The sequence below is a fragment of the Phalacrocorax carbo genome, chromosome 7 (genome assembly GCF_963921805.1).
Source record: "Phalacrocorax carbo chromosome 7, bPhaCar2.1, whole genome shotgun sequence".
Taxonomy (NCBI): domain Eukaryota; kingdom Metazoa; phylum Chordata; class Aves; order Suliformes; family Phalacrocoracidae; genus Phalacrocorax; species Phalacrocorax carbo.
In genome coordinates, this window is record NC_087519.1 from 43024845 (window position 1) to 43052121 (window position 27277).

The 27277-nt window shown below is 37.3% G+C and overlaps 1 protein-coding gene across 2 annotated transcripts; it reads right to left on the reverse strand.

The window, feature by feature from the left end:
• Nucleotides 1-2776: 2776 nt before the first annotated feature.
• TRPC1 (transient receptor potential cation channel subfamily C member 1) lies at nucleotides 2777-26861 on the reverse strand. Of its 2 annotated transcripts, XM_064457678.1 has the most exons (14): nucleotides 26412-26861; nucleotides 24523-24677; nucleotides 23219-23320; nucleotides 22132-22334; nucleotides 20600-20731; nucleotides 19153-19348; nucleotides 17320-17484; nucleotides 17148-17214; nucleotides 13159-13298; nucleotides 10910-11053; nucleotides 6656-6831; nucleotides 6298-6499; nucleotides 5555-5749; nucleotides 2777-4735 (listed from the first exon to the last, which is right to left on the reverse strand). In XM_064457678.1, exons 1-14 carry the CDS (start codon nucleotides 26545-26547, stop codon nucleotides 4508-4510), a joined length of 2241 nt encoding a protein of 746 aa, XP_064313748.1. In that variant the 5' UTR covers nucleotides 26548-26861; the 3' UTR covers nucleotides 2777-4507. The 2 variants fall into 2 exon arrangements, with proteins under 2 accessions (XP_064313748.1, XP_064313747.1); XM_064457677.1 differs by having other exon boundaries at nucleotides 17148-17484.
• Between the last annotated feature and the right edge of the window lie 416 nt (nucleotides 26862-27277).

Genomic DNA, 27277 nt, shown 5'->3' on the forward strand with positions numbered 1-27277 from the left:
GATCAAGGGCCTGATTTTTTTTTCCATTGAAGTCAGTGAATCATTGATTTAAAAAGCAACTGGATTTACTCTTCAAAGGATTAGGCAACTGTAAAACAGCACCATGCTTTTCTCTGCTCATGCCTATAATCTAGTTAGTAAATGTCAGTATTAAGTTCCATAAGGTAATGAGGGAGGAGACAGGAAGGAATTAATTTAGTGGCAGTAAAGTACATGTGCAAATAGTTAAAATTTTTGTGTTCACTGTGAAAGGACGGACAATACAGCAACACTCAGTCTGACAGCAGCACTGTAAGTAGCAGCATATCTCTCAAATTTATTTCATGCCTACATGCAAAAAGTTGAACAAGTAGCTATTTTGAGAATAAGGGAAGGAACAGACTGGATGCAGTCGATGTTCCAACATTAAGAGATCTTAGTCAGGTCTGTCTGTTGTGTACAGTTATTTGTTACTCTGAAACTGGAAGGCTATAACCAAACATGGAGGAGTAGAAACAGATTATAGGTAAAAATTAATACTGAGAAGTTGAAGAGCATTTTGGTCAAAAGCAGATATGAAATGCATGCTTTTCAAACTGGGTAAAACTTGAAAACTAAAAAAAAAAATAAATTACATGGATAGAACAAGATCTAAGATCCCTTTAAGTACTTGTTTTCCTGGTATATAAATACCATAGCAGAGTTCTTTTGACAATCTGTAACCACGGACTGTAACAGAAGACACAGTCCTTACCCGAAGTACTCATTGCTCATTTCAGTAGTGGAATGTGGATTGCCATTCTTCTTCGATCACTGATTCTCATACGTAGTGCCAAGAGGTGCTGCCACTTGAGTGGCAACTCAGGAGCACAGCAGCATCTGTTCTGGAGACCTAACGGGTAGCTGGGCAGGAGACAAAAGAATCAGAGGGAGGCACAAAGGTATGAAAAGGCTGTGCTGGCAGCTCACATCAAACAGCTTGGGGCTGTAACCACACTGTACAGAATTGCTAGGCCTTCGCCTTACTGACTAAACCAAACGGTGTTTCTCTGTAGAAATGACAGTAACATGTGTTTGCAAAGCAGATGTAACTTTTTAATTTTAAAATTTTTAAATTGTAATTCTTTTGTAATTTTCCAGTATTGATTCCTGTGCAGATTAAGGGGTTTCATGCACAGTGTGCTCTGCATTTCTCAACAGCAGCCTGGGGAAAAGCAATGTGGAAATCATGCTCGGAACTGTCTTGAACAACAATAATCTATTTTTATTTATGACGACATGACCATCTGTCACACAACTTTTTTCAGTGAGGCAAGAAGAGTCTGGCAGCCTGCTCCTCCTCTCCCAAATGGCAGGTAAGGAAAGCTGCTGCCTGCTCTTCTCAAGACTCCCTTTAGACCAGTTTCTTTCCCAAATTGAAGCATTGACAGCAGTACCCCTGCAACAGGGAAGACGACTGAAAGAAACACAGAGCAGTGTCAGTTTCCTCAAGTAAGGTTGGTTACAAAACATAGGTAACAATTAATACGAGTTTTTAAAAGCAGCTGTAGTGACTGTAAACTTCAGACATTTAAAATCCAACCTGCAACCAAACAGAATCAAATTTATCTAACTGCAATACAATTTCTGAAATAATTTCAACAGAAATAACAGTCCAAACCATAGTTTAGGAAGAGCATAAAGTAAGCCAACTTGCAGTAATGAATGGTTTTGACCTTTCTACTGCAAAAGGAGGTAGCATAAACATTTCCATCTCCATTTTTCATTCACCAAGGCAAGGTTAGCTCTAAGACACAACAGACATTAACATGAAAGGAGAGAAAACCCAACATTTTTCGGTAGTCTCAGAAAAACCACTCAATCCTTTCATGACTTGCGCTAAAATTTGTACAGATAAATTCTGAATCCTACAGCCAAGTAAATGCTGGCTTCTCCAAACTTTTGACATCCCAGTTTAAAGTAGTATCACAGACAGCTAAAATTTTGTCTCGGTGCATGTCCAGAACTGTTCTATGAGCGCACATAAGGGAGATCTCAGAGCTCCAACATCTGCAGACTACTTCTGGAAGAGCCAGTATTAAACTGCCAAATGAGAAAGCAAGAGCATGTTTAATACACGTGAACTAGGAAAACCTATATGATAAGGGCAAGATTGACTAAATAGTACGAAGCACTCTATTGATGAGTAGCCAAGTAGATAGCTTTCAAACAAGGCAGAGACACAAAGTGTCATACAACTAAGGTACTACAGGGCACAAACCTCTCTGGTATCTATCACTTCAGAGGTATGTATCCCGGGGACAGATAAAACCTCTGCAACCCCCAGATCCAATCTAAACCCCACAAAAGTGCCTTGAAATAAGACTATTCTTCCTAAGGACACGTCTACACCATAGAATACAGTGGCACGTGACAATGACCAAGCTAGTTCTGGGTTACTCTGCTTAACATGGACAGCAATTAGAAGTAGCAACATTAGCATGCTGCTTCATACAAACATACCCAGCCTCCCAGAAGAACTAAGCAGCGTGAGCTGAGTGCCAAGCAGCTAATGCTGCATCCAGAATCCAACCTAGCCTGTTTGGAACTAGCTCAGGTATCACTTCATGGCACTGCATTAAGCCATTTAAATGAACTTTAACAGGAAGTTAACAGGATGGTTCCACAAGGAAGAAAGGTACTCACACTTTAATACCAGCTACCTTTCTTAAACTTGTTATGTTAGCATGACAAAGAAATTACTTTCAATATGGTACCTGATATAATGTGTGGCAAATGACTAATATTAATACAACCATATTTTTCAAAGAGCTTTTATTTGTCTGCTTCCTTTCTTGGATATACATAACATACACAGCGCATAGTTTTTATGTTGGTGTATTATTCAAACATGAGATCTGAGTCCAAATACAAAATTCAGTGATCCTCTTTGCTTTGACCACAAGAGGTTAGCTTCTTATTCACACGAAAAGCCAACAAACTTATTGGAATACCTCTATACTATAAGACTTCAGGAAGCAGAGTATTAAACCCTAGTTCAGATATACATAATTTTGTAGTACAGAAAATATATTACCTTTACAAGAAAGAGTTTTATACGAATTCCTTCAAAAAAGTAAACATTCATGTAAGCCTCCACTCTGTCAACCTCCCAAAAATCAACTGTAGTCAAAGACCACTATGGCTACCTGCGCCTTCCGGACATAAGACCATTTTAGAAGAGCACCATCGTAACAGTAAAATTGTCAATCAATTCTTTAGCTGTCAGAAATATACGTATTTCATAATTAAAAATACAGGAATCTCACAATTCTCAATTACAGTTTGTCAACTTGAATTATACATAAGCATATAAAGCCATACAGGACCCTCTAGCACAGAAAATCCACAAAGCCCTTACTGTCCATTGTAAGCAAAGTCAAATCACATGTTTTCACAAAACATAGTATTTCCAACACAAAAAAAAAAATGTTTATTTTGGCAACTGTGGTAAAAAAAAAAAAGGAAACAAGAAAGACAAGCTTAAAAGCAGGATATGTAAAACCTGTCTAAAGCAGGCCCTTCTAAACTACATCTGTCCAGTGACCAGATACAATGTACGTTCTCACAGAAAGAAGTGTGCAGTGTTCCACAGGAATTGTTCAGCATGGCAAACGATAGCACGCACGTGCTCCACCTCGTTTTTGTTAAATCACAAGTTGTAGTAATTCAAATAATTTATCACCCAGATTTTAAAACCCCAAGATATCAACATTAAAAGTTTCCAGGTTTGTTTTAAAATTCTGTTCCCATTCTTAATGTATAGTAAAACATACTTTTGAGGCACCACTGAAAAATCTAAGCAGGAATTGATTGTCTTACATATAACCATAAACATTCAAGAAATGGTTGGCCTATTTTGAGTTCAAAATTTCAGTGTTCCCATGAAAGGGAAGAGTCTTGATGATTTGTTTTTCTGTATTCTGTAAATGTTAGTATACAGTCAATGATAACATAAAAAACTTGGCACTAGAACTGCCTCTTTCGGAGCCATACAGTCTTTGCATGCACTGTAACCTACAGTCAAACATAATTTCCAACTGTGCTGGAAATTGTCTATTATTCTATACCTGACTTTTCTATTAAAAATAAACATAGGCTGGACTTTTGTCTTAAAAAGCCTATCTTCTCCCACAACTTGAAAAACAAGTATCAAAAAGGAACAAACAGCAAAAATAGAAGAAATAAACACATTGTGCTAGTTATGAAGCTCTGACACCTGACAGCCACACTCTGAGGAACATTTTAAAAATTCCTATATACAAATTTTATATACACACTAAAAGATTAAGAGCTTAAGAAAATTACTGTATCTGTTTTTGCATTTATTTCCACCACTCCTGCATCTAGCTGCAACTCATGTGAACACATTTTCCAACGTTTTATTGTGCAATAATCTTCCTTTCTATTTGGTCTAGCAACAGAATTAGGTCAACACTTTCACCTACAGGTATCTAAAAGTACACACTTCTAAACTAAAAGTTAGGCCTTAGTTTCTTGGATAAAACATAGCATATTTAGAAGTTCGAAAGCCAAGCAGGTCTCTCATTTCATTTCGGAATTTTGACAAGTCTTGCCGTAGTTCATTCAGGTTTTCCACAGTTGCCTGATCCGTGCTTTGCATCTTCTGCCTCATGGAAGTCAAGTAACGGTGGACTAAGCAACACATCACCTTTTGGTAATTCTCATCTCTCTTTTGCTTCAGATTTCTCCACTCCTTCAAACAAACATTACACATTTACTATGGAAAAGTGATTTTTTTGAGCCCTAAAGCCTGTATACAATTATACAGAGAATAAATATGAATAAAATAACAAAGCCATTTTACAGACATATCCTGACATGCACAAATTTACAGTGCATGTAAATAGCCAGCAAAATTTAAATTAAATTATAATCTGCTGTACCAGAAAAACTGAAAATGTTCAATCTACGCGGCTTGGTTATCATCCTATGAGCAATTAAGAGTTTCATAATCCTGAACGTTTCTCAGTACACATTCCACAAAATCTTTGAATAGTTTTATTAAATGCTATTGTTGTCAGCAAGACAATGCAAAATTAGTATGCAAAACCACAGGGTACAATAAAATGTTTATTTAACAAAAAAAAAATATATCCTTCCCCCAACCTTTTTGGTTTTCTACTTTGACACTTCTGTAATATGTTTAAAACCAATTACCTTCCCCCCAAAATACTCTAATCTCACAATTTCTGAGATTGGCACATACTTCTCTGAGGCTTCTATGAGTTTTCAATCAATCAAAGCATTTTTTCCAAACTATTTCTGCAGGAATTGAGGGTTGGAGGGAATGGAGATGAAATTCCCAAAACTGAAAGTTAATAGAATTTTCTTAAGTAGGAACAGGTAATGCTTGTTTATGTTTTGGAAGCAACACACATTACTCCGTAGTTCCTATTTATCTTAGTAGCACTCACCATGTGACAGGCAGCTTCATGCAGCAATTTGCTGATGCATTTTAGCAAGCAGCACCTTTCCAGCTTCAGAGCCTATAGCCTTCCCAGTCGTTTCTTACCTTTAGGCTGTTCTGACGTTTCACTTTGCCACTTGATGTATGAGAGCAGATCCATTTACTGAGACTGTTGAAAAGATAACAGATAGTCTTGGGAGAGGGAATAACATTGAAAGGTGGAGGTAGCGTGCATTTGTCATCGAAGTAGCTAAGCCAAAGCTTGGCACGAGCAAACTTCCATTCCTTATCTTCATGATTCTAAAGCATGAGAAATATGAACAGAGATCAGAAGCAAAAATATTAACAGGCTATTTCATAAGTTTTATTTTCTCATATCTTAAAAACTGTAATTTACATTTGATTATATAGTATTTTAATATATAGATTATGTATTATTTTAATAAATTTGTTACTAATATTAAATAATTAAAATACGAATCTCCTCAATTCAGTATATACTCTAGTGTAAATACAAAATTCAGCTATGAAGGTACAAACCCCATATCAAATGCCCAAGCACCACACCTTATCAGGAAAAGCACTGTGACTTGAACAGCCATTGGATCAAGAAATTCTTCAATTCCCAGACGGCCAAAGCTTTGCACATGTTCAACGTGCAAAGGACCCATTTTATGTGGATCAAAGTAAATAAAAAGTTCATATTTGAAGGAAAGATGCCCCTTGTGAGCTCAGAGACAGCTCACTCATGGAGGTCTGTAGATTAGTCTACACATCATAGGAAGAAATTTGTATAAAATCCAAATATATAGCTAGCAATTATTGGTAATTAATCAGGAACCACTTACTGCTATCAGCTGAAAACTTTTATGAAGCATTGCCACAAGGAGTTTAGTTAATACTATCACAACCACCACATTGTAGGTGCCAACAATAACAGCACCCACAAAAGACTGTAATTCTTCACCATAGCTAAAACGTGTGACAAAGATTGCTACATGTGCCAGGGAGAATATATACCAGAACAGAGCAAAACATGTGCCAATAAACCTAAAAAACAAGAAAAAAAATCTGGTTAGGTAAAGCAAACACAAACAGTGAGTCTACTTAACGTAAATTCATGTTCAGTGAATAATTCCAGTTTTTTTTAATTACTAGCAATTAAGGGCTAGAACAATACAGCTATTTCAGAGATATCAAACTCACGAATGGAATGTGTCATTGCTCTGTTGTTCACAAAAAATTCCTGCACAGTCCTTTTCTTCATTTACAGGAAATCCTTTATCATACAGTTGTGTCAATCCAATTGTGAACGAGAACAAGACAAGAAGAAACATGCCCAGAAATTTTCCAAAATCTTGTAGCATCTGCCCCATTGAAATCTGTGAAATAGATTTATTTCCAATTTTAGTAAAACATGTAGTTATTTTTGTTTGTATTCTCTCCTTCAGCCTCTAATCAAGAAAAAAAAGATCTATTTACACTTCAAACTTTTAACTTAAATTTTAAGATGCTAAACAGGCCTCAAAATCAGGAGGTACCCTTCTACTATTTTTCAGTGTAAAATTCTAGATGCTTAAAGAAAATCTAAGTAGTTTTAATATCACTTCATAAGTTCATATCTGTCAATTAACCACAGCAGTAGTATGTACACCTTTATCTTTATTTGTAATACAAATGGTAATACGGAACTCACAAGTCAATAGATAAAAGCAGTAAATGAAGTGCATTTGAACACAAATACCACCATAGTAAGTTAAGAAAACAACTGGCATCATAATTCATCACTAACCAAAAAGTAGTACACCAAAGCCCATCTGTGGAACACAGAATTAATTCACTGTACGTTTTATGTAAGATTTTAAATATACATAATGTGTAGGTGTGTAAACACATAAAAATTGAAAGGTGTAAAGTAGAGAAGATATGATACTAAATTCAGATAGTTAGTTTCCATTTTAAAATGTCCTATGCAGAAGCTTGCAACAGTACAAATACAGTATCTTTAATGAATAAAAAACATTATGCTTGTGCATTTTTCCAATGTAGAGAAGACCTTGACTCACTTTTGTCATGACTTCAAATTTTACACAGACACAGCATAAACCATTCACAGCATTTAAATTACTCTTCCTACAAACTTCTTCACAGAAAAATATACTATTACAAAGAATGCAAATATACAAATTGGGTCCGGCAAATCTAATCCTCTCTACAAATCAGTGTGTGGAAAGCCTAATCCTACATTAATCATGATCTGTACAAAATCATAGCCCAGAATGGTATCACTGGTCAGGATTTGTAAGTACGTTTACTTGGAGATGAAGTGCCAGCTCCTGCTCCCTCCCCTGCCGCTGGAAACCCACTGGTACCCCTGCTGCACAGCAGATTCTCTCTGATTCTTTGCACAGTTTGCCACAGACATGGAATATCTGCAACTGTAGGCAGAGCTATGCAGTAATTATTTAACTTGATCAGAGGATGAATGTAATCCCCATCATACTATTTCATCACAGCTATCCTTTTAAAAAAAAACCAAAACCACCCCCAAAACAAAACCCCCCCAAAACAAACAAAAACCCCCAAACCAACTCAACTACAAAACATTTACCATTTAAATGACACATGGTTGCAGGCAAGAGAGAGATAAAGTAGATAAAACAGGAACGCACAAAAAGTGCAAACCACCCAAAACTATTCTATTTGGAATAGAGTGGAACAACACAGCCCAGATACCAGTTGCTTTCTTCATATAGTCATGCTATTTCTTTCTAAGTATTCAGGATTTCTAAGCATTTGAAATCTAATGATCTAATCTAAGGGAATCTTCTATCAATAATAAAAACCCACCATATACAGCAACTTACAAGACTGCATTAAAATATGTTTTATTAATAAGAAAAGTAATTGAATCCTTAAAAATAACTCTAATGGCCAAGAGAACACAGTATCTGCCTTCCTCCCCTCCACCCCGCTCCACTGTGGGGCTTCCATGCCATATTTGATTACCACCATTTGAACTTTGTGACCTACTTTCAGAAAATACTGTAAGAGTTGTTGCACAAGCTGTACTGGCCAACAGTAATAACATAAGCTTCAGTGTGCCACTGAATGGGGCGACTGTTGACTGTTTTTATTTACTTGGAAAATTTCATAACATTGCCTCCTAATAAAAAACTTGTGAAAGATCTAGTACATAAATATGCACATTAAACAGTGAATCTCTTTAGTGTTCAATTTGTATAACAAGCCTAATGCGTACTGCAACATCAAGACTTCAGTATTTTTTTCAAAGTATGCAAGTACATTTCCATTTAAAAATGTATAAAAGAAAAAATATTAAAATAATTAACAGCAACATAGTCATAGCTAGAGAGAAAGGGGCGAGAAGTAAAACAAACAAACAAAACCCTGAGAGGAGAAACAGGGTTCTTTTAATAATATTAAACCGGTTACAAGAACTATGAACATTCTCTTTAAAGCACTTTTTACAATGATTTTAGAAAAGACCAATTTAACAAGCCATTGATTTTCTTTTCAAGGACTATTCTACATGAAACAAAAATATTCTAAAAGAGAATTATTTGTGCAGCAAGATAAAATACTCTAACTCGTTAAAGTGAGCTGAACCTTGGCTGGACATCTTCAGCTAGATCCTAAAGCCTTGATACAAGACCTAGTGACCTGAGCCAAAATTATTTACTTCAGAACCTCCTTTGGTATAGCTCTAGGTGCAGAGCAAGAGTTTTTTATGGTCAAAAAAAAGGATGCTGTTCCCAAGTATTTATTCTGCCTTTATGCTTAACAGTGATAATGTTTCTTGTAGGATCCTTTCAGATCAGCACCTTACCACAAAGGTCTTAAAAGTAGTCCTATTCACTAGAAGAGAGGACAAAGCATTGATGTGACCTATTAGGACAAATTCCATCTGTATAATCACTGGATGACTACCCTATTTATTCCAAGCACCTTTTCATTCAACAGACAATTGCAAACCCGCTGACAATGTTGACAACCAGCTATATTAACTAAATCTGATCACTGTCAGGGGAACAATAAATAAATAAATGAATAAAAAGGAAAAAAAAAGTCATCAGTACCAGAAAGCAGTGACTTGTCTGATCTGATTTGTTGTCATGAATCTCCCAGGCAGTGAGGCCAGAGAGGCTGGAAGTATACTCATGCAAAGCTTTTTTCAGTAAGCTATGCTTTTATTAAGAGGTGCTCTTGTTTATAAGGGCTTTTTCACTGGCAAAGTAACAAAATCCGTCAGTGCTGAGGACTCAAACTGAACAGAAAAACCACAGAAGGGGAAAAATGTTGCTAGTTGAATAACAGGTGACTTCTACTCACAATACTTTTTAGAAGGAAGCTTTCTTCCTCCTTTTAATCTAAAAAGGATTGAGGGAGGTAATTGCATCCTAAATGTGATGTCTTAATAACAGTCCAGGTTCCCTCCCCTACTCTCAAAGGGACCAGACCTTCTGCATAACGTCATATTGCACCTTTGGGTCCACTCAGTTTATCTGAAGTTTATCGTGATGAATAGCACTAAGACCAACATGAGAGGGTCTGTGCTTAAAAGAAGAAACCAAACAACAAAAAACCACTACCTGACATAAACTTAGAGAACTCCATGTCTGCTCTCAAATCAGGAAAATATAATTAAATTCTTTGCATAAAACCAGGTTAAATTCCAACTTTAAGTGAAAATTTTTTATTTAGCTTAGAAATTTTTGTGGTCTCTACTGTTCCACCATCACAACACAAATCTGTTAATGCTTCCCCCACCATCTCCAGATGACTGAATGAAATGTGTTACATAATTGAAACTTTTTTTTTTTTTTTTTTACTGTCATTATTACTCACTGGAAGGCTCCAGCAGATTCTGGGAAAGAAGAAACCTGTTCTCCTTTCTTCTAACTGTCTATAAATACACAACTATTGCAATACTCGAGAGATTTTTATTTTTCAAACAAAAGCAATTTGCACAGTTCAACTCAACATGCAACTTCAGTGAGATCACAGACAAACAGAAGGGCTCTTGATTACTCTTCCCTTGCTACACATCTCACTCATCTATCTTTTACAGATAAGAAGTTAGGACCACCATTTGCGTAGAACTTTACAGGAAGAACCTGATCTTTACAGTTTTCAAACTGCAGACATTTATGTAGTATGTTAACAGCAGATGAAAAAAAGAGAGTATAGGTACAGTCATAATGGAAAAAAATATCATAAAAAAGCAAACTACATTGTCTTCCATGCTTTTTCTTACCTTTTTCCATCTAAATCAGAATGTTCTACATGCGAGATTAAAAAAAAACAAACTTTCATGCAACATCACTTTTTACTCTCTGACTTTCTTACTTTAATTTCTTCTTTTTCTCTTTTTAGTAAGACTTCTCATAGCAAATTAAGATCAAGTTTAATAGTTTCTCAAGCAGTAACGATATTCACCTGGAGTGGTCCCAGAATAGAGCTGGTTGTGTACATGAAGAAGAGACGCAGATAACTAAGAACATTAGCAAAAGCAAAAAGACCCTCTGCCACTAGGGTAGGATGGAATGCATCCCAGTCCTTCCTTTCAGCATAATCATGAAACTGCAATAAAAAAAGCACAAACTGAGGTCACTGACATTAGAAATACCGAAATGTACTCATGCAGCACTCCCTACTTCTGCCTCCAAAGTACGCAATAGCATAAAAGAAATTAACTCATACGATTCTTAGATGTCTTACCTCTTTCAGATATATCACTCTTTTTAGACAAAGGCATTTTAAAAGCCATTCCAGAGGGAGACAGAAATCAGATCATTTAAATTCAACACCTAACTCTGCCACTCACTTGCTCAACAAACCATTTATTCCTGTCTCCTGCTTTCCCTTCCACTCTGTTTTGCACGGTTTGTTGAAACAGTGACTCATGTACTTCACAAACATGTGCATTGTCAAGAGTAATAGGCCTCAGTCAAAAACAACATTAAAATGCTGCAAAGAAAACGAATGTTTTCATTGTACACATGCAATTACAATGTGGTGACAGCTGGTCTTAACCAGTTTTAGCAAGATTCAGAAAGACTTGGGACCTGGGGTTCCTTCAATGGATTTTTTGAATGACTACAGAGAATGGAAGTCACAAGTAAATTGTTAGTGTAAATGCACCCTTAAAGTATGTCCACTAGGTACTACTCACCTGTTCCTGGAATACCCACAGACCCCTAACTTTCAGCTTGGCTGAAAACATTCAGCGTTAATATTACCAACTTCTGCTGTCTCAAAATGGACATTCAAAAACTAAGGAACTCAAAGCTGCTTCAGAATAACTTGCCCAGAAGCATGCTGCACAAAGATGGCAAGAAACAGGGATAAACGTGTTTTTATATTTTGCAATTGCAAGTGTACAAATCCTGCTACAGAGACTCTTCCTTTATTTCTTACAGCTCCGGTGCCTATAATATGGACCCAAGATGTAAATCAAGCATTTTTATTTGGTTTTCTAAATAATTTATAAACTATAAAAATAAGTTTTGCCATATAAAAGTGGCCAAAAAAGCCATCACGTGCCTGTTACATAGGACAGGAGTCCTGCATCTTCAAAGAGGTTACAATTTCAATTAGCAACAAAGGGCTCTTCTCTCAGCAAAGGACTACTATTACAGACACATGCTGGTTGCAAGGCAAATAGTTGGGAAGGCAACCCAACATGGCATTCTCTCTCTGGTTTTTTCCAAGAAATTGAGGCTTCCTTTCCAAATGATTACCAGGCTCTGAATAAAGGATAGGTGAACGAGCCAAACACCAAGTTGGGAAGAACTGAACCAGTTTATTTCCCTCCCAACTGCCAGAGCACTGTCAACTCACAGTTTTCAATAAAAAATAATGGTGCTACTGCACTGGCTTGAATTTGGTAAAACATTCATATTCAATTGGTCTAGCAGCTTGGCATATGCTGTGCAGCTAACAACACGTGCAAGAGAATGGGAATGATAATTTTCAAAACTTTTATCTTCAACCAAATCCAGATGGCTTTTCACAGAAAAAATACAATGCTCCTCTATGGTCTTGGGACTTTTTTCCTTAGTACCAAAATAAAGAACCCCAAACCAAAACAACCCCACCAAACAATAAAACAACTAAAGAAAACCCCCACAACCACTTATGACATTTAAGCATATGTAATCAAAAGCTAAATAAAACTTTCTGTAACAAAAAAGCATTAGGCAATCTAAACACGTAGATTGCTGTTAGCTTTCTGCATAGTACTGATCTATGGAATCGGGCAAGCTCAAATGCCAAATCAGATATGCTGTATGGGGAGTTTTCCCCAAATGAGTATCAAGCCATTTGGAAGACCAGCCAGTTCTTGCAAGACAGACAGTAGCTCTGTTTGGGGTCCCCGAGTGCTTGGACATATCTTGATGTGTTTTCTAACTCCCATTTGCCTCATCAACTTCTCTTTCAAGCCCAAGGTACAACAAGACCAGAGATCTTGACAACTACACGGCATATACCACATGAAACTAACTCAGAAGCCTAAACTGTATCCACATAGTAGGCTATTACTAATGTAGTACACTTAACTACAACATACTACTTCTAATATACCACATGCAACATATCTTCACGTATTTTGCAGCAATGCACTAAAATTCTATTTGCTCAGTCAGTCCCAGAGCAGCTCTGGATCTCTGAAGATGGGTGCTCACCTTGTTGTGGGCAACAACTTTGAGGGCAAAAGTTGCCAAATACAGGGAATTCATGACAAAACTAAGCTGATTACGGGATTCTTCTAAAAAGTCTTCTAAACCATCATACCAGAGTCTTTTAACATCTGACCACACCATTCCTGCAGGGGGAAAAAAAAAAAAAAAAAAAAGAAAAAAAAGCCAGGGAGGTCAAGCCATCACACTGAACAGATATTCTTTTACAACTAAAGCACTTCTGACTGGCTTTTGTAAATGATATTTGAGCAAAGAGAAAGAAGTGGATAATCAAGTAAACTTACCAAAAGCATTGCATTGGATTGCAAGCATTAATCATAAGGCAATGAGATGTTTAACCTTTTCAAGCCTACTTTCCAACTAAGAAAACATTCTCCAATAAAAAAGGGCACAAGAGGAAATGAATAGGAGAAAAATTGAACAGGAAAAGATCAAATTTAAATAAAGGTAGAGGGCTAGAATACAAATGCTTTTTCTGAGTGAAAAGTTTTCGCCTTTTTCCAGAAGCAGTATAGAAAGCCTTACATTGCTATATAAAGTATCAAGTATTTTTTGGAAGTGTGCAGGTATTATAAAATGTTTGTTAAGAATAATCAGCTCAGTAACTGTTAGGGAAAAGATCCGAAAAGCAGAAACTTTTCCTACCCTAAACTAATATCAAACAACATTAGTGGAGAAAAGAGGACACGACTTAAGACTGAAAAAAAATAAGAAGCTTAACTTACAGCAACATACATTTAAATATTCAAGATCTTTATAGCAAACTGAATTTTACCATTGTTAACCATGTCTGGATGTATGGAAAAATACAGTTGCTAAGAATTTTACGAACTGAATGTCTGTTACAGACTTGACATTTTTATGAAACTTGAAAGGACTGTTAGGTGAAATATAATGACACCTTTTATTTCTATGACTAATCAGTTATTTAATGTTTTCTGAGTACTTCAGATGCATGCTACTATATTTAGGACAAGAAGAAAAGCAGCATGTGTATAACTGGTAGTTAAAAACTGTTAGACTTGTTCAGCTTTTAGGACTTTGCAACTTCACTAAAAAACTCTGGCCCAGTAAGAGCAAGATCCAGTGAATAGAAAAAAAAAAAAATCAAATGCTTATGCATGCCTTCATTTGTTCAGTCAGCTTTACAGCAATGTTGGAAGGCATAACAAAAAAAACCTGTGCTGTGCACAGTTCATTAAAACACTTAGATAAATCTCTCTTCTTCCTGGTTATAAAGAAAATACTTCTAAACCAGAACCTCTGTGCCCCTCCACATGACCACCATGTATTTTACACTAAATTTGTTATAGAATCAGTAAATGGAATTGCAGAAGTAGAAGATGCTATAATTGATGTTATTTACATACACAAGAATTTAAGTTCTATTGCTTTCTTTTGCTGGGGTCTTCCTTGTATGAGTTAAGCTCAATAACTTAGAAAGAGGAATTACTGTATCCATTATTTTGAAAGTAAATCTAGCAGAACACAAAACTTGCTGCTAACTAAGTGTTAGAAATTCTGCTGTGGCCATTTTTGACACTGATTTTTAGAAAGTATTTTAATGGGACTACAGAAGATGATAATGTAGGTAAATCCTTGTTACTGTGTTCTTTTTACTCCAGTGATTTTGTCACACATTTTCTAAATACATTCTTCTTCAACTTACTGAATACTTGTAAGGATACAGTAAAATATGCCATTAAAAATATACATTTAAGCTATAAATGCAATTACTATTTTAAAAAATCTTAAGATTCAATAATGTGAAAAGTAACCTAATTTTAATGTTTAATGTTTATGTTACCTATAGGTAATTTTTCAATGCTATCTGAAATCCACATGTTAAAATATTACATGAAGAAAGTAAAATGTTTCTATAGCCTTTCATTAAAATTTCCAAGACCACCTAATGACACACTTTCTGCCTACATTAGATTTGATGGAACAAAAAAATCCGTAAAAGCCCTACTCTCGAAACAAAGGAGGAGTCTGTAACACTGATCTGCACTCTGCATTTGAAGTTTTCAAGTGTCTTTTAAGACCTGTGTGCATTTGTGTGTGGGGTACTGGGTGTTTCCAAAATCTCCATGAACAACTGAATAGTTTTAATATAGCTCAACAATGAAAGGAATCACCAATACAAAAAACCCACCCTGAAATAGCAAATAAACCACCTACAAATACTTAGATAGAACTGTATCACTGCTTTTTACAAGTTTTACAGTCAACCAAACGATATATATCTGATCACCTTACATTAAGGTGCAAGTTTCCATGAATTTATCTGCCAGATTTTAATGTAAAAACAAACACACACCAACCAACACAACCCATGTTAAAAGGTTTTATGAATTTCCACCCAAAACAAAAGTTCTGAGTACTTAACAAAAATTATACCTGTGCTCCCTCTACTGTATCAACCAGAATTAACATGCATCCTTTCAGGTACAGTTGTGATAATTGGCGACAATGACATACAGAAATGAGAAAATTATAATATGGGAAAATAACACTTGTTTACGTGTCTGAAAAAAAGGTGAGGTAAATGCACACCTTCTATTTATTAGATTAAGTGTGCATGTATATGTATGCATACATAAACATACACAACACACACTTTAAACACTATGCCAACTCTGCAACAAGTCTAAATTGTATAATTAATTACTTTTCAAATTACACATTACACAATTAGTCATAAAAGACTGAGTTGTTACTTACTGTTGATATACCACTAAACTGGAAGGTTTTTTTGTGTGTGTGTATATATATATATATATATATATATTCAAAGTCCTCTCCCCGAGCCTACTAGAATGCTATAAAAATTTCACGTTTACTACTATGAAAGAGATTTTGAAGAACCCTAAGTTTTCGCAATTGTTTAAAGTTGGATTAGTCCAACAAAAATGTACAGAATCCTTGTTCAAGCTAGTTAGAGCATATTAAAATAGAAATGAAAACAGTGTAGGAATTAATTTTATGATTGTTGCTGCATGCTTACTCCAACTTTTTACAATCCAGAAAAAATATAATTAACTTGCATACAATGGACGAATACTTTTAATCTACTTTATAATTACATAAAGATCTTAGCTAGATCATCAAAGAAACAATAATTTTACTAGTAATATTCAGATTCTAGCATAATTCCATACACAGAAGTAATTAAGAAGCTACTACTATTTTTTAATAGAATTCACAGAATCACGGAATATCCTGAATTAGAAGGGACCCACATGGATCATTAAGTCCAACTCCTGAATCCACAGAGGGCAACCTAAAAGTTAAACCATGTAACTAAGAGCATTGCCCAAACACTTCTTGTAAAAGAGTGCTGGAAGAAATTAGAAGTTTCATGGATTGTCGGCTGATGAAGAACAAAAAAAAAAGTTTGACTCACAGTGATTAAACCACCTACATACTAAATAATCCCTCCTGTTCATGAGAAGTTATTGGAAAAAATCTAAAGCAATGTCGAATAAATTTTATTCCTCAACTTAGCACCAAGGAAAACTGGTTGATGACAGGCTCTTATCTGTTACAAAACAATCTAAGGAACACAGGCTTGCTTTGCCTTCATGTTATTTTTTTCTTTTCTTTCTTTAAGATCAGAATTTTAAAATGTCTGGGAAGATACACAGCTTTTACATTAACTTGTTATTGCACAACTGAATCTCACTTGAATCACACTGAATGCTCCCAGTCCTTCTGAAGAAAAATTCACATTCCTCCTCTGTCAGATCATACAACATTCTGTTCTTGATACTTCACTTCCTGTGATAACTAGAGATTGTCGCAACACTTCACATTCCTTCCTCAAAATGTGTTTGGGTTTTTTTTCCTGTAATGCTATCCTCCAAAGAGCAAACTGGTCAAGCAATGAGCAGTAATACGCTGATTTCATAAGAAATCATTATTGTTCGATCAACATCAGCAATTGTCATCCAATCTACTCAAATCATACCTACCAATTAGCCATATTATCAGAAGATAGTCTATCCGTTCAAGGGCTGGTCCCATTGTATTCTTCTTATTCTCATTGTAGACAAGGGAGTACAAATTAAGTAATAACAGAAATGTGAAATATGAAGCTCCATGAATAATAAACTTCATAAAAGGAGTGTGAATAATTCGACCTACTCGAGATTTAGGAGCTAACAAGTAACACAGGGACAGAACTGGCCAGAAAATGCCAACCATCAAAACAGTCAAAATTTTCTTGCATGTGTGCTTGCGTCGATAGCCTGCCATCTGTCCAAACCATACAGTGTTTAGAAACTGCTGGCAGTTAGACTGAGCAACAAACTGGGGAGGGGGGAAAAAAAAAAAAAAAGAAAGAAACAAGAAATCAGTCCCAGGTTTCTTAATACAGATTACTACTTTGCATCATTAAAATTCATTTTCAAATTATGTGTAGTTACCAATGAATAGAAAAAGGCAAGAATAATAAGTTGACATAATTATCTCATAAGGGAAGAAAAGTGCTGTGGACCCACTATGATTACAAACATCCATTAATTTAATTTCCTTCTAAACCCAGCCACTAAACATAAATTATACGTACTAGACTTTTAAGAGTATTCAGGTTAGGAATTAGTTTTGATTTCTAATTACTTAGAAATCTAGCGTATAAATAACATCATACCTCAGACAGCTTCATTGTCTGTTATTATAATATACAGTGATCTTATCTGAAGATTAAGATACTGTTATTGGAAAATGCTATCCACATTGTAAAACACAACACCTTTTAAGAGAAGGACTAAAACAGCCAAGCAGTTTTATACATATCAGTTCTTAAAATCATTATGGCTCTATTCAGCAAGGTTAATTTTAAAGCAGAGTAAGCTATGTTTTATCCGTCCCTCAAAAGATCATTTTGGCCTGAAGGTTATGTAGATTATGCAAATGTAGTTTCAAACGTCAGATGCTTATTTGCATGGAGTTACAAAACAATATACTTGACTAGAGGATGGTTTGTTATTTATTTTAAAAATATTAGCAAAAAGAACCTTAATATTATCATCATGTTTTCGAAAACATCACCAAAAACTGCCCCTTTAGTAAACTTGCCAGGAGTAAAATACATTATGCAAAGATACTTTCTTCATACCAGGCAAAAAAATGTTATTCTCCAACCACTATGCTCAAAACCAGAAGAACATGTGAAATACTTCTGTATGCTTGTCTAATGCATACCAGAAATGTGTAATGCTGGTTCTAGGACATTCCATAACCATGGCTTATGACGTTTAAACATTATGTATTTTAACAGTTTCCCGAACAGTTTAAGCCTAGATATGTAGAACTGACAGAATGATAATGCCTTCTGCAAATGCTAACTAAAAATGGATTTTGCATGGAAAGGAAACTTTCTCTCTGTCCCTGGTCCTTGTACTAGAATCCCATAAATACCCATTTGTCTCCTGGTACAGCAAAACTAGAATTGTAATTTGTCAAGGGATAAAGACAACAATGACCTACTGCATGAAATAAGTTCCATACTGATGGCATAAAAAGCCGCTACTATTCTGGAACAGAGGTGCTATTCAGTTATACCAGCCTAGCTCTAACATAATTACTGAACAGCACAGATGAGGCCTAAGCCAAAGCTGAAGAGCTAATGACAAGCAAGAAGATGATAAATAATGTATGGCACCTAGGGATCCATGCTTCCCTAGGCAAGGATTTAACGAGGAGCTGAACAAATAATTACCACTGCTAGAGTTGTTCATAAGAGAGCAATAGTCTATAAACCAATACAGAAAATACTGTGTTCTTCTCCACAGTAAATACTGAAGAAACACTCAATATCCTGCAGTATCATTTCCCTGTTTCACATGCAGATGTTATTACCATCTCTTCTATAACTCTTGCAAATTTATTTCAACTTCTATGTCTAGAGGCAGAATAACAAATTAATTACTAGCAAATATGATATGGAAAGCCTATCAAATTACCGCAAAGACAAACCTCTTTTTGATTATACTTAATTGCAAGTTTTAAGCGGCTTAAGTTCATCCTCTCTTCCAACAATCCTCGCTTGTCTACATGTTCATCGCTAGATGTGTGATTCAGAATAACTTCCAGCTCCCGTGAATTCCGTGCTTGGGCAAGCAAATCTTTAGCAAAGGTTTTGCACTGTTGAGCTAGTTCCTCATAATCATTTCTGAAAGACACAGTAAGAGTACATACTATTACACTGCTCACATATTTTCCGTTAAATCATTAACTATCCATTTTTGGTTGGGATTGTACGTTATGCTAAAACAAATTAAAAAAAAAAAAGGCAAAGAAACCAGTCATATGTCAAGGTCCAAGCATACCGAAGACAACTCTGAGTAGCTTTTTACCATGTAACATGACAATGACGCTTCCATTTAGTTTGCAACTCCACTAGACAGAGGATTGAGAAACAGACTTACAGTATACAAATTCTTATCTTATGAGTTCCATATAAAGAGATAAAGCTTAGAATTATCTCCGGGAGTTGAGAAAGTGTAGCAGTCACAAAATATGGCACTGGCAAGTCATCATTTGGACTTTCCATTTGGAAGGGAGGTTGCTTCAGGTTTTGCTTTACTCCTGTCATCTGAAAATTAAAGTCTATTCGCTGAATACTATTTATTAATGTAATAAACACAAGAAAAGAAACCATAGGATTTGGTTGTCTCACCTGGCACACGTTCCCTTTCAGTGCCAAGGTGTATCACAAAAATGCTACAGCTAAACTCTTATTAAGAAAGACAATCAGCCATAAAAACACAAAATTCCTACATTGTTTGGGAAAGTAGAATTTTACCCCATATAAACATTTGCTTTCATGTTCTCGGAAAACTTTTGTGCCGGTAAGTTTCAAAATGGTAGAAACCTGTATAGTTTAAACATAAAATTATGCTGAGCATTTGTTCATTAAATAGACAGGGCATTTTCAGCACCGAATCTTCTGCACACTTATGTGTATTTGAGATATATATACACACACACACATATGCTGTCCAGAGTCTTATACTGTAAGGAGAAAAATTAAGAAACAATACTTGAAAACTCCCAACATGAGTCTGATCAGTATAAACAAGGTGTTGCATACTTCTACGCTGATGTACAGGGGAAAAAAGAACTGCAGAGTACTAATGAGACATAGATATGATTAACAGGTGTGTGATCTTGAAATAAATCAGCATTTAGCATCATTTCTATTTATTTTTCCAGAGTAGAGCTGAAATTTGAACTGTTGGTGCAACTATACACACTGAACTGTCTACACCTAAGAGAATATAAAGTACTTAAACTGTCAAAATGACTGCTAATGAGGCATAAATTATATTAATAGTTATTATGTCTAATTATCAGTTTAAATACTCAAATTACACACACAAAAAAAACCTTTTCTAAGTTGGATTGTGTTTTCAATTCCTACCTGAATTCAACCTCAACAAGGCTTAGTTCTTTCAAGTCTGCACTAAGTTCAAAAGCTCGGAGGATCGGATCCTCCTCTGTCAACATTATTAAAGCAGGACTGGCCAAACACCGATAAATGTCAAGACGAAACCTGTGACAAAACAGCAAGGAAAATGAAGATGTTTCATTTGATTAGCCATTTCAAATCAGAACCTATTCCAAAAGTTTGCATAAAACAGTCAGCTGATAGACATAACAATTTGGGTTTCTTAAAATCAGACACCACAAGCATTAAATGTGATATGTCATAGAAGATACTGTTCTTCACATACTTCAAACCCCTGTTATTCTAAGTATCAAAAATGGGCCAAACTGGTTCCCTCTTCTTTTCCTCACTACTTCAGCTGTTATCAGTATATCAACAGAAGGCCATCGGTTAAGGTGAAAGTATTAGTAAAATTTAGACATTTTAAATGTCATACAATAGCCTTTGTGGTTCTTCAAGTGGAAATAAGAGAGGGTAGTAAAGCATTGAAGGCAATCTTCTATTTTAACAACTTAAAAACAGTGGGGAGCTTTAATGTGCAATACAAAAAAAATTCAGGGAAAGCATCTGAAGGGATGTTTTCCTCTTGCAAAACTAGCGGCTCATGAACACTGAAACAAAGTCTGTTATCTGATCTAGTTTAAACTAAGAGCTGTTACCTCAAACATTTATTTCTATCGTTTATTTGCTCGGGACACCCTGACACCTTTTCTCATACTGAGGTTACTGACATGGGGTATCAGATGGATACCAGAATGTGACCAGTAGTAGCTGAACACCAGTAACAGTAGCTTTCCTTATCTTTGAGTAATTTGGATACACACTGGAGTAATTATGTAACAATTAATTGTATGTTGTAATTGCAGTCCACTTATGATCTTTGAGCTCTGTGATTTGTCACCCAAACTCTCACATACTAAATTGTATTCAGCCCTCAAATATGTTGTCAAGTTAACCAGACAAAATACTGTTAAGATTGGAAAACTCCTCATTTGAACCTTTACTAAAAAGCTTTCTACTTTCAAAAATACTGAAGAAAAAAAAAAGAAAAAAAATGCCTTTAGTTTGCATTCATCAATCCATACTACATTAACACTTTCAGAAACAGGATACAGAATTATCCACCTCCTCATTCTGGTTCAAAAAGCCCCACGTATTAACTAACTTAAGAAGAATTTTATTTTTATAGTTCCTATGCTTCCAAGACAAAGGTAGCTAGAATGCATATGACACAATTGGTAGAAAGGAAAGGCACGGTGCCTTAATATGCACGGTGACTAAGAGTATAAAACCAAAATGAAGAGAAAGCCACTGCCTCCCACCAGCCTTTTCAAGCACAACCCACCCCCGAGAACTACCATCCCTCAAAATAAAGGCCACATTACAGGAATCCACTCATAAACCTCACCTTAGAGAAAAAGGAAATACACTGAATCTGACTCAAGCAATACTAAAAAAATTTCTTGTCTTAATTCTTATTGTTGTCTATGACTGGTACGTCTTACCTGGAATGCCGTAGACTATCTTTTTTGTTCTTTGCAGTACACAGCGTGCATTCACAGCCTACAGCATGAGGTTTGGGTAATGATATGTCTTGCTTTAAGAGCATCGTGAGAATTTCATAGTTGTTACGATGAGCAGCTAAAATGACAGGTGCCACATCCATGGTTGTTGAGTACTCTGGGTTCTGAATGCGTTCCATTAGTTTCTGGAATAAAACGTAGGAAGTATCTAAATTTATTACGTACAGTTCTACCACAGTGTTTACACAGAAGGGGTTTTTTGACTGTTCAGCAATGGATCTCTCCTTTGAGATCTCTCTTTTCCAGCATGGAAATGGATCTCTCTTTTCACATGTTTTGTAACATGAAAATAAGCAAAAATTTGTATCAATATTCAAACACCTCTCAGATAAATAATGGAAAAAGAAAAACGGACACAGAAATGTTTCTAGTTTATTTACATAGAAAACCTGGCATTCAGTGCCTACCTTCTCCAACATACGCACATGATATAAAAACATGTATTTTGCTCTAGTTTGAGAAAAAAATTATTTACTAAGTGCGGAAAAAAATATCCTGACTGTACCATACTTTGTTGCAGAATGCCTTACTCCTTCCCTCTCTCACCTCTACTTGTGAGCTTTTTGAAGTTCTTTGATACTTAAGCATTGCCAAGATAAGTTTCAACTGGTTAATTTCAAGGTGAAGATTTGTTTGTAGATTTGCATGAAAAAAATCTACAAAGCTTCAATACTTGAATATACCCACTGTAGGTCAATGCTGCTAATTACCTTGCAAACAGTCTACAAGAAAAGATTTACAACCACTCTATTTTTTATCTCTTCTGGACGAACTAGGCACCTGTTAGGATTTGGCACATATAAGCCACTGGATTCCTTAGGTGGTAAAGCAAAATAATGTATGTTACCCTTTAGGAAAAAAGAGGCTATAAAAATAATCCCTAATGTTCAGGTTCTACCACCTTAGAGATGTAGAATTTCATTTAAGAACATTGTTTTAAATCCTGTGGTTACCCAGAACACAATAGCCCCCACTCCCCAACCAAAATCAAGGAATAACAACACTCAACTACAATGGTTGGTCTGGAGGTTCTTTTTGGTCGGTGATTAAGTAGAATGTCAACAGCTCCCACCACTTCCGCGTCAATAGCTACCAAAAGTGCATCTGATGACTAAGGAAAGAAAACAAGTCATGTGTTGCAACAGCAGTAACTTAAACAGCATAAAGAACCAGTCTGAAGCCAAACTGCGTTTTTAATTTTTTGTATATTATTTTCAATATGTTTTGTATTATCACCATGCATACGACCAGAGTACAAATTCAGGTTGTCATTGCAGGAATTAGCATAGCATTACTGACAATTTGTTTCATTGGATAAACAGCAGAACCACTGATCGCAGAAATTACTTTCTAGCAAAGATGATACAGGATACTTGCAAAAATCAAGTTCTAAGGGACAGTTTACCAGGTTATTAAAAATGTTAAAAGCGAGTGTCTGTGTAACACAACTCAGGCATGCGCGATACTTCATTCTGTGGTAAAGCTGGGAACATAGGCTTTTTCTTTGGGGCTGGTAACTACTTCAAAAACTTCTCTTAAGTTCAGCTAAGCAGCTTTTCATCTTCCCTACAGTTGATATTATTCTTTTTATTTCGCTTTAGAAAATTAATATTTTTACTTTAAAAAATAAAAGAAAAAGACACAGCTTTTATTATCCCCACTAAAACAGAGATATAGGGAGGGGAAAGCTTGCTGGTTTTTTCCCATCCAATATCAAACAATCTAACAAAAGATACTACTTTTCCCTGTCTTACATACTTAAGCCATCATAGCTACAACTCTCCCAGCAGCAGCAGAGATGCTGCATACAGTTGAGGAAGTACTGTTGGTATGAAACTACCTATGCCAGCAAGCACAGATCACATTTAGCAAGAAAGAAATTAAAATCATCTGATGTAATGCACATCTTTCTAAGCATGCTACTGTTTTAAAAGTTACTATACTCCACAGCCAAAGAGATCTCTGCATTCTATACTTTTTAATAGGATGCACTCTATGTACTGTTTATTTTGCTTGCAGATAATGTATACATCATCTCTACAACAGAAGCACCATTTAAAACAAAATTCAGACTTGTTAATACCATTGAAAACGTTACTTATGCATTTGTCATGCCAATAAAATCCCATTAGAAAAGCAAATTAGTGGGAGGAAAACACTTTCACAATTACTAAATGGGAAAAGAACTGAACTGCCTAAAGACAGGTTCTATTTCCTTCCAGATTTTGACAGATTAACAAAGATGATACATAAAGAGTAGAATACACAGATCAATGACTACACTGAAAATTTTCAGTAACTTGTGTTGTATACCTGGCAGCCATAATCCAAAAGAAGCTGTAGTATGTCCAAGTTTTCATTTTCAATGGTTATGGTAACAGCATTTCGTCCAAGCACATCCACACAATTTATGTTCATTTCACCAGAGCTGTTTTCCTCTAAGAGTTTCTTAACCATGTAATAGTCACCTGCACAAATAACGTACGAACATCACTTAGTATTATTATAAAGCGATAAAAACACGTGAACATAATAACTACTAGTTACCACCAAACAAAGCAACATTCCCTAGCGGCCAACAGACATTAAATATGTCAGACAATTAAGAAGTCAAGGTAGATAAGCATTCTCTTATCAGGGAAGAAACTAAAGATATTTCAGGAGGTCTCTTCTGAGAAAGCTCCAAGACACATACTTTAATCCACCCCTTTAGTTCCAGTCATAAAAACAAACACACACAAAAGCGTGGGTACTTTTCGAAACTGGAGCAATAGCTCATAGGTAACCTGTGAGACACAGGAAACATCAAGTTCCACTACATCAGAGAAGGGTCAAAAGAGCCATAGGGTAAGAGAAGCCCTTTCTACAATGCCAGAAACAGGTCTGCATCTTCCTTGATCAGAAGCCACATTAGCCTTCTCTGTACCACCCCAATTTTAGCATATATATCATCAAAGCATACATGATATGATGCTGCAATGTTATAGAATTCAAGCTGAGAAATTTAATGAGCAAGTAAATCTAACTACAGTAAGATGTATATAAGTTGCACTTTCCTATTTGACTGAAGTATAGACACACCAGTCTGCCCAGTTTAGTGTTATTCTGTTTAATTGATTCTTCTTGCCAAAGATAAAAGCTTTGAATTATTTTTGTCTGTAGGGTAACAAACTGTTCTGCAACACAGAAAACCATGACAAAGACAGGCCTTAGTGCAGAATACTTACAGAAATATATGCAGGCTACTTCTATGTGCACTAGAATACATACACAGTCTGCAAGAGTACTAGACCATTTTTTTACGAGTACTAGACAACTTTTTTTTTCTTTTACATTTCTTGTTGTGCATCCTTTTAGCTCCCTGAGCCTCTATTTATACTTAGAAAGCTCTGGCTAGTTCCTGAGGACAGACTACACCAGCAGCACGGCTGCAGGCATCCCGCCTCACAGAGTGCCAGAACAAACTTCCTAAGCCCGCTGGCTAACGTCACCGCAGAAATACTGCTACGGCTGTGAACTAACCTAAACACACGGCCAGCAGACAGCTCTGCACATAAACACACCGTCTTCTACAACCATGCTTATGCCCTAAAGTACACATAACCATTCAGCACATGATTAAAAGCCTAAGAGTACAACATTTTGGACGTATTAAGATCAGTTTGATTTAAGACTGTTTCTCTTCTTAAGAGTAACTAAATACATTCTTAAAGTAAGTACGGTATTTTAGAAAGGAAGATCTCTTCGCATCCACCACCACGGGTGCAAATCACGGGCATCGAGTCTCGCTCATTCTAGGCGTGTCTAATTAAGCCCCCATTTTACAACTGTATACTCACAGACCCTTTAACAGCGAACGCAGCGAATATGTCACGAACTCCTCTGACACAGAACGAACTCCCTCACAGACACAGGAGCCGGCCCCACGCCTCCCTGCCCCCGGGGGCAGCGGGGCCGGGGCGGGGCGGCCCCGGGAGAGCGGGGGGCGGCGGGACCGAGCGCTGGGAAGGCCGGACCCCGCGGTGCCCCCGCAGCAACCGCACTCGGGCACGCACGGGATTCACCCCCAGACCCCACCAAAGCGCCGGGCCGGGGCGCTGCCGCCGGGCGGAGGCGGGCTCGGGCCCTGGGAGCGAACGGTCGAGGCCTCCGCTCCCCCAGGGCGCGGCAGGCGGGGCCGGGCTGGGCAGCGGGACCGGTACCTTTGTCACAGGCCAGCAAGAAGAGCTTCTCGTCTAGGGTGGTCTCCTCCTTCACCTGCCGCACGTCTTTCAGCGCCAGCAGCTTGTTCGGCGAGGCCGAGGCCGAGGGGTCGGCGCTCTGGTACAGGGCGGCCATGGCGCCGGCTCCGCCAGGCCCATCAGAGCGCAGGCGGGGCGGCGGCGCGGCGCTGCGCGACCCCCGGAGCCCGCCGCCACCCCGGAGGGAGCGGGGCGGCGATGCGCAGCGCCGTCAGCCCCGCGGGCGGGCAGGGCAGGGCAGGGCAGGGCGGGGCGGAGGGCCACCGCTCCCCGCCGCACTGCGCAGGCTCCAAGGGCGGCGTCGCCGCTGCTGAGGGGTGGCGGGAGGTGGGCGGGGAGGGGCCCGACGGGGGCTGCAGGCACGGTCTGCTCGAAGGAGCAGCCCTGGGGCAGCAGCCGGCGCGTCCAGCCAGTTCCGGCGGCTCCGCGCTTTCCCTCCCTCCCGGCAGCGCCGGGGATGGGGCCCGCGGCCGCGGTGAGGGGGCGGCTGAGGGGAGCTCCTCGCCTCACCACACGGAGCGGCGCCGAGGACGGTTGTCCCCGTTTCTGCGTTTTCCCGTCGATGTGTATTTCTCCCAGCTGGTGCGGTAGCTGCGGCCCTGCTCGCCCCGGCGCGAGGCGGTACAGCTGCGCGAGCACCGATTACCAAATATTTGGAAAACTTTCATTCACTTCCATCTTCTGTGAATACTTTCAGAAATCGTATCTGGTTTCCCTTTTCATAGTAAAATTATGTGCCACGTTATCCTTAAAGTCCAAAAAAAAAAAAAAGACGACAGTTGCATGAGCTACCAGACACGAATTTTTGTGCGTTACTCCAGTACGAG